This window comes from Symphalangus syndactylus, chromosome 9, assembly GCF_028878055.3.
Source record: "Symphalangus syndactylus isolate Jambi chromosome 9, NHGRI_mSymSyn1-v2.1_pri, whole genome shotgun sequence".
In the NCBI taxonomy this organism is placed as follows: Eukaryota; Metazoa; Chordata; class Mammalia; order Primates; family Hylobatidae; genus Symphalangus; species Symphalangus syndactylus.
The window spans coordinates 86,617,519-86,631,331 of record NC_072431.2 but is presented as its reverse complement, the minus strand read 5'-3'; the positions used below and the strand labels follow the sequence as shown (position 1 = coordinate 86,631,331).

At 46.8% G+C, this 13,813-nt stretch overlaps 1 protein-coding gene across 1 annotated transcript; it reads right to left on the bottom strand.

Annotated features, from left to right (window-relative positions):
- Positions 1 to 6,343: 6,343 nt before the first annotated feature.
- On the bottom strand, positions 6,344 to 9,516 carry MRPS24 (mitochondrial ribosomal protein S24). The gene is made up of 4 exons (XM_055293315.2): positions 9,250 to 9,516; positions 9,101 to 9,169; positions 8,740 to 8,851; positions 6,344 to 6,768 (listed from the first exon to the last, which is right to left on the bottom strand). The coding sequence occupies exons 1-4, from the start codon at positions 9,286 to 9,288 to the stop codon at positions 6,485 to 6,487; spliced, it is 504 nt and encodes a 167-aa protein (XP_055149290.1). The 5' UTR covers positions 9,289 to 9,516; the 3' UTR covers positions 6,344 to 6,484.
- Positions 9,517 to 13,813: the final 4,297 nt, after the last annotated feature.

Genomic DNA, 13,813 nt, shown 5'->3' with positions numbered 1-13,813 from the left:
TCCACTATGGCTTGTCCTTGAGAATTATATGGGATACCAATAAAGTGTTTAATATTCCATACAGAGAAAAATGTAGCTAGAGCTTGGCTAGTATAGCCTGGGGCATTATCTGTTTTAGTAGAAGCTGGAATGCCCATCACCGCAAAACACTGCAAAAGGTGACGTTTAACACAGGCAGAAGACTCTCCTGATTGGCATGTAGTCCAGACAAAGTGAGAAAAGGTGTCCACACATACATGTACATAAGCTAGTCTCCCAAATGAGAGAACATGTGTGACATCCATTTGCCAAAGAGAGTTAGGTTCCAGTCCTCGAGGATTAACTCCTCCTGTAAAAGATGAGGAATGTACCACTTGGCAAGTTGGGCATCACTGGATAGAAAATAGATTACTCGTGGCATAGGTAGGAATGCCTAGAGCAGGTTGTATCCAATTAATGCCCCACAGTAATTTTTGAAAGTCATTTAATGTTTTCATTTGAGTCCTACGTATGATTACTTTCTGTGGCACTATTGTAGTGTCATTTACTAAGGTCCCGAAGTAGGAGTAAGGAGTCGTAGTCTAAATTTTGTCAGGAGCTATAATTAAACCAGCATGAGAAATCACATTTTGCAAGTGATCATAATATTGGAGTAATATTTCTCGAGTGGGGGCAGCACAAAGTATATCACCCATATAATGAATAATGTAACCCTTTGAAAATTTTTTACAAGTAGGTTCAATTGCTTGCCCCACATACATCTGGCAAATTGTTGGACTGTTTAACATGCCCTGTGGCAACACTTTCCAATGAAAACTCTTAGCAGACTGTAGGTTGTGTACACAGGAATTGTAACTGCAAACTATTCACAGTCTTGCTCAGCTAAGGGGATAGTAAACAGTCTTTTAAACCTATGACTATTAAAGGCCAATTTTTTGGAATCATAGTAGAAAAATGGCAGTGCTGGCTGCAATGTCCCCATAGGTTGTATAACTGAATTAATGGCTCTAAAGTCAGTTAACATTCTCCATTTACCTGATTTTTTCTTAATTATGAAAACTGGAGAATTCCAAGAGGAAAATGTTGGAGCTCTGTGTCCTTTTTCCAATTGTTCAGTAACTAAGTCCTCCAAAGCCTCCAGTTTCTCTTTACTTAGCGGCCATTGTTCTATCCAAATTGGCTTATCTGTTAACCATTTTTAAGGTATAGGTTCTGGAGGCTTAACAATGTCCTCCATCAAAAATGATATCCCTCTCTCGGCCTTAGCACCATTTTCTTGGCAACCTCTGCGCCGTGAGAGCCAAGTGGAGGAAGAAGCGAATGCGCAGGCTGAAGGGCAAAAGAAGAAAGATGAGGCAGAGGTCCAAGTAAACTGCTAGCTTGTTGCACCGTGGAGGCCGCAGGAGCAGAAACATGGAATGCCAGACGCTGGGGATGCTGGTACAAGTTGTGGGACTGCATGCTACTGTCTAGAGCTTGTCTCAATGGATCTAGAACTTCATCGCCCTCTGATCGCCAATCACCTCTGAAACCGACCTTGCTCATAAACAAAATGCCCATGTTGGTCCTCTGCCCTGGACCTGTGACATTCTGGACTATTTCTGTGTTTATTTGTGGCCGAGTGTAACAACCATATAATAAATCACCTCTTCCGCTGTTTTAGCTGAAGAATTAAATCATAAAAAAAAAAAAAAAAAGATATCCCAAACCTTGGCAGGAACTTTGTCTTTCCACTTGAAGCAGTTCCTTCAAACCTTGCAAATTTTTTCCTAGTCCCATACCAGGGACATACCCCATTTCATGCATCATATGTTGACTTTGAGGGCTGTATAATTGCTCTGGAATTAGAACTTGTGCTCCCCGTTGTTGTAATAAATCTCTCCCCCATAAATTTATAGGTGCGGAAGTTATAATTGGTTGAATAGTCCCAGGTTGTCCATCAGGCCCTTCACAATGCAAAATATAACTACTTTGATATACTTCAGGGGCTTTACCAACTCCAACTATGTTCAATTGAGCGGGTTGAATTGACCATGCAGATGGCCAGTGCTGTAGAGGAATGATGGAAATGTCCACTCCTGTATCTACCAAACCTTTAAGTTTCTTTCCCTGAATAGTTATTTCACAGGTAGGACATTTATCAGTAATTTGATTCACCCAATAAGCTGCTTTGCCTTGTTTATTTGTGCTTCCAAATCCTCCTGTTTGTTTAATTTTACTTTTCCCCATTTTGACATACGGCACAATCAGGAGCTGTGCTATGCGCTCTCCTGGCTCTGCTTTCCAGGGAACAGAAGTAGATAGAACAATTTGAATTTCCCCATTGTAATCTGAATCAATGACTCCTGTATGTACTTGCACTCCTTTTAAATTTAAACTAGATCTACCTAGAAGTAATCCTATCATCCCCGCTAGCAAGGGTCCACAGACCCCTGTTGGAACTTTTTGCAGGGGTTCCCCAGGCAGAAGACTGACAGATTTTGTGCAGCATAAATCTACTACAGCACTACCAGCTGTGGCAGGGGACAGACAATGTACATGGGTGAAGGAATGGCCTGAGCCAGAAATGCCCCAGTTTGCAACGGGTCCCAGGATGGGCCCCTCATGGCATTTCCCAAAATCACGTTTCCATCCTTCTCAAAAAACGCTGATTGGCCCAATGCTTTCCTTTTTTACACTTCAGACGTAGACCTGGTTCATACTGATTGATAGCTTGTTTAAACTCTTTGAGTAATTTAAAAGGAAAAGACTCAAACGTACTATAATATTTCCCTGTTATAGGGTCCAGCCCCACAGGGTCGGTGGGTCTCTCCCCATGCGTGGCGATGAGAGAGTGTAGAAATAAAGACACAAGACAAAGAGATAAAAGAAAAGGCAGCTGGGCCAGGGGGACCACTACCACCAATGCGCGGAGACCGGTAGTGGCCCCGAATGTCTGGCTTTGCTGTTATTTATTGTATACAAAGCAAAAGGGGCAGGGTAAAGAATGTGAGTCTTCTCCAATGATAGGTAAGGTCACGTGGGTCACATCTCCACTGGACAGGGGGCCCTTCCCTGCCTGGCAGCCGAGGCAGAGAGAGAGAGAGAAGACAAAGAGAAAGACAGCTTACGCCATTATGTCTACATATCAGAGACTTTTAGTACTTTCACTAATTTACTACTGCTATCTAGAAAGCAGAGGCAGGTGTACAGGATGGAACATGAAGGTGGACTAAGAGCATGACCACTGAAGCACAGCATCACAGGGAGACAGGCCTCTGGATAACTGCAGGAAAGCCTGACTGGTGTCAGGCCCTCCACAAGAGGTGGAGGAGCAGAGTCTTCTCTAAAGTCCCCCAGGGAAAAGGTGACTCCCTTTCCTGGTCTAAGTAGTGGGTGTTGTTCCTTGACACCTTTTGCTACCGCTAGACCACGGTCCGCCTGGCAACGGGCATCTTCCCAGATGCTGGCGTCACCGCTAGACCAAGGAGCCCTCTGGTGGCCCTTTCCAGGCATAACAGAAGGCTCGCGCTCCTGTCTTCTGGTCACACCTCACTATGTCCCCTCAGCTCCTATCTCTGTATGGCCTGGTTTTTCCTAGGTTATGATTATAGAGCAGGGATTATTATAATATTGGGATAAAGAGTAATTACTACCAACTAGTGATTAATGATGTTCATATATAATCATATCTAAGATCTATATCTGGTATGACTATTCTTGTTTTATATTTTATTATACTGGAACAGCTCATGCCCTCATTCTCTTGCCTCGGCGCCCGGGTGGCTTGCCGCCCACACCCTGTTGATTAGGTGGGTGTATTCTAACAGGGAACTGCCCAGCATCTATATCACCCTCTCATCTAGCTTGCTGAATTCCTGCCTGAATAGAACTGAGAGTGGTCACTTGAGGCACTGTTTGAACAGTCACTGCGGCAACTACTTTTCACCCAGTGTCCTCCGGAAAAGAAAGATCTGGAGGGTCAGGCCACTCTTTTTCTTCAAAATAATGAGGGAGTGGAGAAGGGTAGGGATGAACCTCTTCCTCCTTTGCCGCTTTAACTTTAGCTGGCAAACAAACCTGCTCTGTCACCTCTTCTGTTACTTCGTTGTACTCTACTTCCTCTTCATCATCAGTGTGAAAAGGTTCCAAGGTGGAATGAACCAGAGCCCACACTTGTCCCATTGTTACCCTGATGCTTCTGAGCTCCCCTTCTTACTCATCATGGGGATTGCTTAAGAGTACTCGAGTGTCCTCCAGCTTAGTTCCACGTTCTCCAACCATCACTCCAGTGACCCTCCAACCCAGGTTTCGAGCCCCATATATGGGCATCACTTGCCAAGACCAGCTCAGTCGTGGAGACCCTAACTCAGCGGCATTAGAGGACTTAAAGACACACACACAGAAATATAGAGTGTGGAGTGGGAAATCAGGGGACTGACAGCTTTCAGAGCTGACAGCCACGAACAGAGTTTTACCTGCAATAAATAAAAAGTATTTATTGACAGCAAGCCAGTGATAAGCATTGTTTCTATAGATTAAATGAAACGGGAAACAAAGGGATGGGCTCTGGCTAGTTATCTCCAGCAGGAACATGTCCTTAAGGCACAGATCACTCATGCTATTATTTGTGGTTTAGGAACGCCTTAAGCGGTTTTCCGCCCTGAGTGGGCCAGGTGTTCCTTGCCCTCATTCCGGTAAACCTACAACCTTCAGTGTCGGTGTCACAGCCATCAGGAGCATGTCACAGTGCTGCAGAGATTTTGTTTATGGCCAGTTTGGGGGCCAGTTTATGGCCAGATTTGGGGGCCTGTTCCCAACAGAATGATATGGTTTGGCCGTGTCCCCACCCAAATTTCATCTGGAATTGTAGCTCCCATAATTCCCACATGTTGCAGGAGGGACCCAGTGGGAGATAACTGAATCATGGGGGGCGGTTTCCCCCATACTGTTCTCACGGTAGTGAATAAGTCTCATGAGATCTGATGGTTTTAGAAGGCGAAAACCCTTTGTCTTGGTTATTATTCTCTCTTGCCTGCTGCTACGTAAGACATGCCTTTTGCTTTCCACCATGATTATGAGGCCTCCCCAGCTATGTGGAACTCTAAGTCCATTAAACCTCAGTCTCAGGTATGTCTTTATCAGCAGCGTGAAAATGGACTAACACAGTCATGGTGAGTCAGGGTAGTGTTAGTATGTTCTGAGTCAGGGTCGGGTTCAGAGTGAAGTTCAAAGTGACCATCAGAGTCAAAGTCAAGGTCAGACTTGGAGTGAGACACATGACCAGGGAGGGTCTAGGTGAGAGTAAGGGTGAAGGTCAGGCTGTGTGTCAAGGTCAGGGTAAAGGTCAGCAACAAGGTCACGGTTAGAGTCAGGGCCATTATCAAGTTCAGGGTAAGGGTGTGTTAGGCTCAGGGTCAGGTTAAAGATATCAGAGACATGGTCAAGATGAGAGTCAAGGTCAGGATCAGCAACACCTGCCCTACTTCCAGTGCTGGCTTTTGTGAATGCAACTTTCTGAAATGCTCTTCCTCCGTTTACCTGCATGTCTTCCTCCTTCACGTGCTTGGACCATTTAATGCTGCCTCACGCTCCCTGCCCTTTCACTAGGATGTGTCACAAAGACAGTGATCTTGGAATGAAATGTTTTGCTCACTAATGGGTCCCAGGCAGTTAGAAGAGTGCTTGGCCCAGAGTAGGCACTCAGTAAGAGTTTAGTATAGATGAGTGTGCATAAAAGTATTCCTTGAAAAAAGTACATCTGGGGATAAAATATAAAAGCTGTTCACAGTAATTCTCTCTGGAGTGCAATTATAAGAGAGCTTCATGGTCAATTTGGTATATGTTCATATTGTTTTTTCTTTTTCTTTTTTTTGAGATGGAGTCTCGCTCTGTCACCCAGGCTGGAGTGCAGTGGCGCAATCTCGGCTCACTGCAAGCTCCGCCTCTCGGGTTCGCACCATTCTCCTGCCTCAGCCTCCCGAATAACTGGGGCTACACACGCCTGCCATCATGCCCAGCTAATTTTTTGTATTTTTAATAGAAACGGGGTTTCACCTTGTTAGCCAGGATGGTCTCGATCTCCTGACCTCGTGATCTGCCCGCCTCGGCCTCCCAAAGTGCTGGGATTACAGGCGTGAGCCACCGCGCCCGGCCTACTTTGATTCTTAAAAAGTAACACTGAATGGGTCTTTCCACCTTGAGGAAAAACAAAGAACTTTAGGTAAAGTGCTTGACAGTGATTGATTGGCACAGGTACTCACCAAACTGTAGCTATGAATTAAACTTCAAACAACTGGCGTCAGTCTTCCTGCAAACCCTGGAGCATCGGCAAAGAAACGCTACTCTAGTTCCCTCATCCAAGAGTAAAAACAGAGAGGCAAGACAAGATAGAAGGTCTTTATTCAATAGCAGCTGAGAGACCATGCCTCGATCCTCGGAGGGGACGCATTTCCCCCACATACCATTCGTTTCCCACGTTTCCATTCTCTGCAGGCTACAGCTTGATGGAAAAAAGGGGATTGTTCTAGAGGTACTTATACACAACCTTTGAGGGCACAGTTTGGAGGTGGAGTCGCACAGGACATTTGTAAAAGTAGGACAGCAAAGTTTCACTGTAGCCCACGAGGAAGTAGTACTTGTGTGGAGACAACTGCCTCAGGACCAGGGCACAGATCTCCAACTGGTTACCCCGGCGCTTTAAAACCAGCTGGTCAGCCAGGCAGCCTGGGAAGGTACCCCACATGAACTTGCGAAGGAAAACATCCTCCACTGTTCGCTCTGCGGCATGGTCCTCTCCATCCAGGTTACCTGAAGAGGGAAGGGCATAACAGAAGAGTCAGCCTCATTGCCCCAGGGCCCTGTCATAACTCCAGAGTCAACATCCAAAAGCGCTGAGCACAATCCCACCCTTCACCCCCCACCTCTTCTCTTTTCTTCTGCTAATGGAATAAGAAAAATAACACTTTAAAGTTCAAAGTATGTTATGCCATTAATTCCCAAGCCAATTCAGTTTAGTAGGTATTATCATTATTCTTATTTTACAAAATGAAGATGAAGGCCTGAGTCAGGGTACAAAACTCAGATGATGCCACCACATCTAGCCCCTTTCCTGCTTTCTTGGCTGCCTTATAAAAACACTGGTCATCCCATGGGCCAGAAAGATGAGGCTACCAGCCATTTTTGAGATTAGGGACATGAGTCCTCTCATGAGCTACGCCCAGGGCTTCCACCAGTGGGTTCTGTGTGAACCCTGGATCCCCTGCAGCCCTTACAATGTCCATTAAGACTCTGCACACCTACATCCAAACCTCAGACCAGAACCTGAAAGAGTGGGAGATAAGCATCTTTTTTTTTTTTTGAGATGGATCCTCACTCTGTCGCCCAGGCTGGAGTGCAGTGGCGTGATCTCGGCTCACTGCAACCTCCGCCTCTTGGGTTCAAGCAATCCTCTGCCTCAGCCTCCTGAGTAGCTGGGATTGCAGGCGTCTGCCACTACGCCCAGCTAATTTTTTTGTATTTTTAGTAGAGATGGGGTTTCACCATCTTGGCTAGGTTGGTATTGAACTCCTGACCTTGTGATCCACCCTCCTCGGCCTCCCAAAGTGCTGGGATTATTACAGGCGTGAGCCCTCATGCCAGGCAAGCATGTGTATTTTAAGTAAGTTCTCTAGATGCATCTCAAACATCCAAGAACCCCTGTACTAAACAAAACACAGTTGGTTATCAATTGTTCACAATAGTTATGGTCTATAAAGTCACTGCCAACACTGAGTTAGTGAATACTGAACCATTGCCCCAGGGGAAACAGGGTTAGATTCCTTCCAGCCTCTGGGCACCGTATTTTTGTTAACAAATCAATACATAACCTAGTTTCCTTTGTGTTTCTGTTTAAAGACACCTTGTTTAATATATATGGTAGATTCATTAACATTGAATTCAGGGCCAAGAGCAACTCAGCAACTCATGACTGAAGAAAGATTCTCTAATCACGTATGTTCTCCCTAAGGCACGTCACAGCCTTCTCCCGCTTAGGAACACTGGATAGCACTTCAGCATTGCAAGGCCATCTTAAACAGCAAAATCACTAACAAAAAGCACAAAAATGCAAATTAAAAAAAAAAAGATTCTAGACCATTAAAAGGACACCTTTTACAGTATGAGGGCTGAAACTAGGCAGAGCCTTGTCGACCTCAGCTCGGGACATGCACCTGGGGTGGCAGCTCTAACCACATCTCAGAGTGACCTTGAGAGTGCCCAGACTGTTGATTTGGGGCTTACAAATAAATTTTAGTCAGTAGAAGAATCTGAAAATATGGAATTCATGAATAACGAGGGTTGTCTGTATATATTTACAGAGAAAAATTTGTGCTTCAGTGGAAAACTGCATTCCTTAGAGCACACTCTTCAGGGTTATCAGATTCTGTAACGGTTTCACTCCTTTCCTTGACTCTGAGCTATTTTACAGCTCTGTAAATTACAGATAACTGACAGGAATGCAAAATAATTCTTGTCTGTAGACATGCAAATAATTTCTGTTCAGTGGAGGATCAACTGAGTCCCTGCCTGCCATGGAAAAAGTCAGTTTTGCACCCATCTTCAAATTTGTTTCAACATCCTGATCTATATGTCTCTGCTTTTTTATGTCTCCCTTGAGTTGGTTTCATAGATTTCTGACCCTGGCATTACTTCCTGAGTTAAAAGAAACCTGTGACACGTGTTCATTTTGTTTACAGGACAGTCGGATTGAGTGCTCCTTTTGGAGGCCTGGGGTCCGCTCACCTGTGTGCAGCGACAGCCAGCCTTTACGGTGGGCGATGTAGTGCGGCGCGTGTGCCTCCTCGTAGGTCACCGGCTTGTCCCCCTTGCTTACGCGTACTCGGGCCGCCCGGTTCTAGGAGCAAAAGGGGCCGTGACTCCACGAGACCCCCGATCCAGACCCCTACTTCGCGCCATGTCCCCCCAGTCAGCTGGCACTGTTCCCCGGCCCCAACCCCCTGATCCCTAAGCCCCGACCCTAGCCCCGCCTCGGACCCCAGCGACACGCCCCCTTCAGCCTGCACCGCTTCCCCCGCCTCCCGGCCCCCCGGACCCCCGCCCCCCGGACCCCCGGACCCCAGGCCCCCGCCCCGGCGGTGCTCACCTTGGCGCAGACCGCGGAGGTATGCAGGGCGCGCCAAGCGCAAGGCAGCTCTCGGCTCCAGGACAGCACCTGTGGAGGGAGGGCGCGTGAGGCGGAAACTAGGGACACCCCCTCCGACTCGCCGGGACCTGCCGAGTCTCCCCACTCACCCGTGGTCCCAGCAACCCGCTGCACACGGAGGCCGCCATCTTAGGCCAAGCGGAGCGCGGGACGTACCACAGCGCGCTGAGGGGTGGGGACGGCCGCGGACGAGACCAAGTCGGAGCTCGTACTCTGGCGGGGGCGGGGCAGGGTCTCTGCGGGGCGGGGCCGCGGTATGCTGCGAGCTGTTACTCCCGCCTTCCCCGCAGCCGTGTGAATGCTCAGCCTTGTGAATGCTCATCCCGCCGCTGTTCGCTCTGCCGCGGTTGCTGCTTGCATAGGGTTTCAGATCCAGAAATTTGAGGATGCGAAACGTCAGATTTCCTCTTCAACAACCTCACGCTAGTACGGGTGATGGGTGTGCGGCCCACCGGACCCCGCCCTGCCCAACCTGCACCCTCGGGGCTCGAAGAGGAGCCGAGCGTTTCCCCAGGTCCTAGTTATGCCTCCAAATAATATTCGTAAAAAAAAAAAAAACAGAAAAACCCTCCAGACTTTTATCTGCAAATAAAGAAGAAACATCTTTTGGTTAAAACGTCACCCAATTCTTCAAGGATGACTTACGTACGCAGTTATGCAAGAATGGGTTTGCCACATGTGACCACAGTGGTGACTGGCCCCTGAGGAAGGAAAATTTTAAGTACGGGGAAAGGGCCGGAGGGCAAGGAAATTCATGAGAATATCGCAGGGCCTATAATGCTGAAACCAGTGCGTCGCCACTATTATTGGTATCCAGTAATTATTAATGTCAAACGGTAAAATAGCAATGCGGGATATTTTATTTTAGAAATCACCACGGTCATGGAAAAAACACGGGCTCTGGAGTCAGACCCATGTATAACAATTTTTGTACAGTTAAGACTCAGTTCTATTATCTATAAAATGGGCCTTAATAATAGTACTACCTTATAGAGCTATTAGGATCAACAGAATATTTAATAAATGATGGGTTGTGTTTGGTTGAGTGATGTGAAATTGCCAATATTTTGGCCGTTCTGGGTCTACATCATTCCCCTTAATGGTACAGTACTTGCATACTGCTGCGGTTTCCTGTCAGGGGAAGGACTGGATTATTATCCATGGGAAGGGGAAATGGAAGAACGGTGGAGACGAGTTGCCCATGACCACACTGAGGAGAGGGAGAGAGGGACCAAGACACAAGTCTCTTGACTTCAGTCCAATCCATTTCCCATGACCAAGATTCCTCTGATTACATGAAGGTGGGTTCTCAAAAAAACCGTAATAAAAGGACAAGGTCTTCCATGTCCACTTCACCAGAAATGTTTTATTCTTACTTTTTAGAAACTGCGGCCCCCAACTGTTATGCATATTGAATAAAGGGACAGAACAGGGGTGAGATGCCCTCCAATGCATACTTTGCAAATGTAAGAACTTTCAACATTTCCTAAGAAATCCTTTTCAACTGACAATTATTTTTTAAAGTTTTCATAATGTTCAATAATTTTGTAATTGTTAAGTTTCATTAATTTGCTCCAAGGTGGTGAGGAACATGGGATCTGGCATCTGAATTGCCTGAGTCCAAATCCTGGACCCAGTGCTTCCTGGCTGTGTAATTTGGGCAAGTGACTGAACCTCCTGAGCCTCGGTTTCTCTCATCTGTAAACTGGGGACAATAATGGTGGTTGTGAAAAGTACAGTGTGATGTGCCTGGCAGAGGGAGGGTGCAGTTGTGGGTTTTGTTGTTGTTTTTAACGAGTCCCTGATAGCCACATATCCCGTTAGGGAGATGAGCCAGCTATTGAGGGTTCTGTGAGAACTCATAGCAACACCACCCTAATCAGAGGAAAGGGGAAGGAGAAAGGGAAACAAGATCCTTGGGCTGATCAGAGGCAGAGGTGGCAATGGCACAACACCTATTGGGGCCCAAGGTGGGCAGGGGCCGCATCACGAAGGCTGTGGTTGGGAATCAAGTTTTGCCCATAAGGCAGTAGGCAATCAAATGATCAAATTTATGCTTTCCTCTCTTCAAGCCATTCTCCCTTATGCCTGAGGTCTCTCTCTGGAATTCCAAACCGATCTAGATCTTTCGAAGCATCACAATGGCCATTTCAGTGGCAGACATTTCTGGGGTTCAAATATCTTGTTATCTATCCTTTATTAGCTTTATTTATATTGATTGGGGGAAAGGGGTCATGTCGGTCTTTACATGATTAAAATTACTTAGAATGACTTTTATACATCAGTATGAATATTATATTATTTTAAATAATCAGCAGAAAAATCTGACTGGGGATGTTTTATTTTTCTGTAACTTCCATTTGTTGTTGTTTTGATGCACTTTCCTTCTCCTATTAATTCCATAAAGGAGGCAGTATTGCCAGGCTTCACAGAGCAGAAGATGGAGGCTCACAAGACTCACCTGAGGTTACAGAAGTAGTAAATGGTAGCAGGCCTTTTTGCTCCAAAGCATGTGTTCTTTCAGTATCACTTCCTGGGGGTGAGGGTTCAGACCATGTTAGGATCAGGGAATGGCCTGGGTTTCTGTGGCTTGCTGCAGACAGCTCCCGACTGGCCCTCAAGGACTGCCTGGACATGGAAAGGCCAGGAGCATATGACCCCATGTGAAAGACCCATCTGCACCCCTCCTGGAGCCTAATGCAGAGACAGGGATGTAAAACTGCTTCTTCTCTGACATGAGCCTTTGTTCTGTACATGATAACCAAGAACCAGAAGTTGCTCCTATGATCTCAAAGCAGTGATTCGCAATTGCATGACAGAGCCTCCTGGGTTCCACACCACCTCTGTGGGGAGAGGGCAGGCACTCACACTTTTAAAATGCCCCTTAGATGATTTCAATTTGCAGTCGGGGCTGAGAACAAGTGTCCTGAACTCACTCAGTTTATTTGGGAGACTCCCAAAATGTGTATTTGCAGAGCCCCCTTTCGGGGAAAGTGCTGTTGGATGCTCCTGGAAGATAATGGCAGCTCTCTAAGAAACGTAGCCATAGTCCATGCCTAACACTCTTGGTCACAATGGCAGAAGAAGGGAGGAGGGGTCTGCTGGGAGGTCAGGACTTCTTTGAGATGATCTGTCCAGTTGGGTGCAGCACAGCCACCATGGGCTCACCCAGAGTGCTCAGGGGATACAGCACTGGCTGGGCCATGGAGAGACGCTGTGTAAAAGGGAGCCGGCAGCCCCCGTGTACTTGCAGAGCCGGAAGAGTTTCAGAATCCAGCCTGGGGGCGGTGGGGTGACATCTCCCTTCCTGTTGACTGGAGGGTGAGCCGATATCACTCCACTCATGGTGGTTCTCTTTACAGCTGACTTATCCTAACTCAGAACTGCTGACACTTTACACTTTGTAAACCTATGTTTTTTACATTATTCCTTGTGATTCTTTTTTTCCTAATAACTCGTTCACCAGGAAAAATCCCAGAGGCTCTCAGCTCTATTCTGATAAATAGGTCAAACAACTGAAACCCTATGAGTAAAGCAGAGAGGCGTGTCAAACCAGATCGCCAAGACAGCTCAGCCGTTTTCCCTGTGAGCTCCTGCTCCATCCCCCAACCTCCATTCTCCTTCTGTTGAGGCACAAGGGCTGGGTTTGGTGGGTGAGGTCCCCAGCTATAATTACTGACGTCAGCTTTGGGGTCCCAAGGAATCCACTCTCCTGTTATCAGAGCTGTGGGCAATTAGAAATGCCCAGTGCCACACCAGAACCCTGGGCTAAAAGTCAGAACTTGAAGAAGCCAAACTGGTGCTTGGGATAGAGGGGTTGCGGACTCAAGAAAGAGAAGACCGAGGGATGGGCTCATGAGCTCCAGCCCCTGAGACTGCCACTCCCTGGCTTCCAGAAACTGCTAGATCTAGATATAATGGGCTCAGATGAGGAGACAATGAAAATGTGCTAAGGACCAAGAAGGGCACAGAAAGGCCCCTGAACCCTTGGGTGGGCACGAATGGAGGTGCGACTGGCACCAGAGGCTGTTCTGAGAGATGTGCCCGCCAGTCAGCCAGGGCCAGAGACAGGCAGAAGGGGCCCCCAGGCAGACAGCAGCATGGAAGAAGCCATGGCCTCCAAAGTGTGTATGTGGCGGGGTGAGGGTGTGGTTGACAAAATGACAGGACCAAGGTCATCTTGGCTCTTGTGCAGCCCTGACTCATCAGTGCTCATAAAGCTGCACTCTGGTGAAATTTTGTTGGAGTCTTAGAAGAAATCAGGATAGGTTTATGGCCAAATCATTTTATTAGTGACTCAGAAAGAGGAGTTTCCCTTTTACTGGGCTAATACACCACACCTGAGGAGTTGGGGTAGCTACCAGGTCAGGTTTATATTGTATAAACTGCACACCACCACCAGTTCTGCTAGGTGCTTTTTCAGTAAATTAAGATAATATCGATGAGAAGATGCTGTTTTACATACCATTAAGGTATGTAAAAAAATTATCTTAAGGTACCATTGATTGATTAAAAGATGAATTCTGATCTGACATGTTAAAATGTTTGAGGCTGATGCAGAAGGCAGTTTCCTCTCCACAAACCTCATGGGTGTGCAGAATGGTGTAGGCACAGAGATGGATGCCTCACTTATCTCATGCACAGACTGGCTTT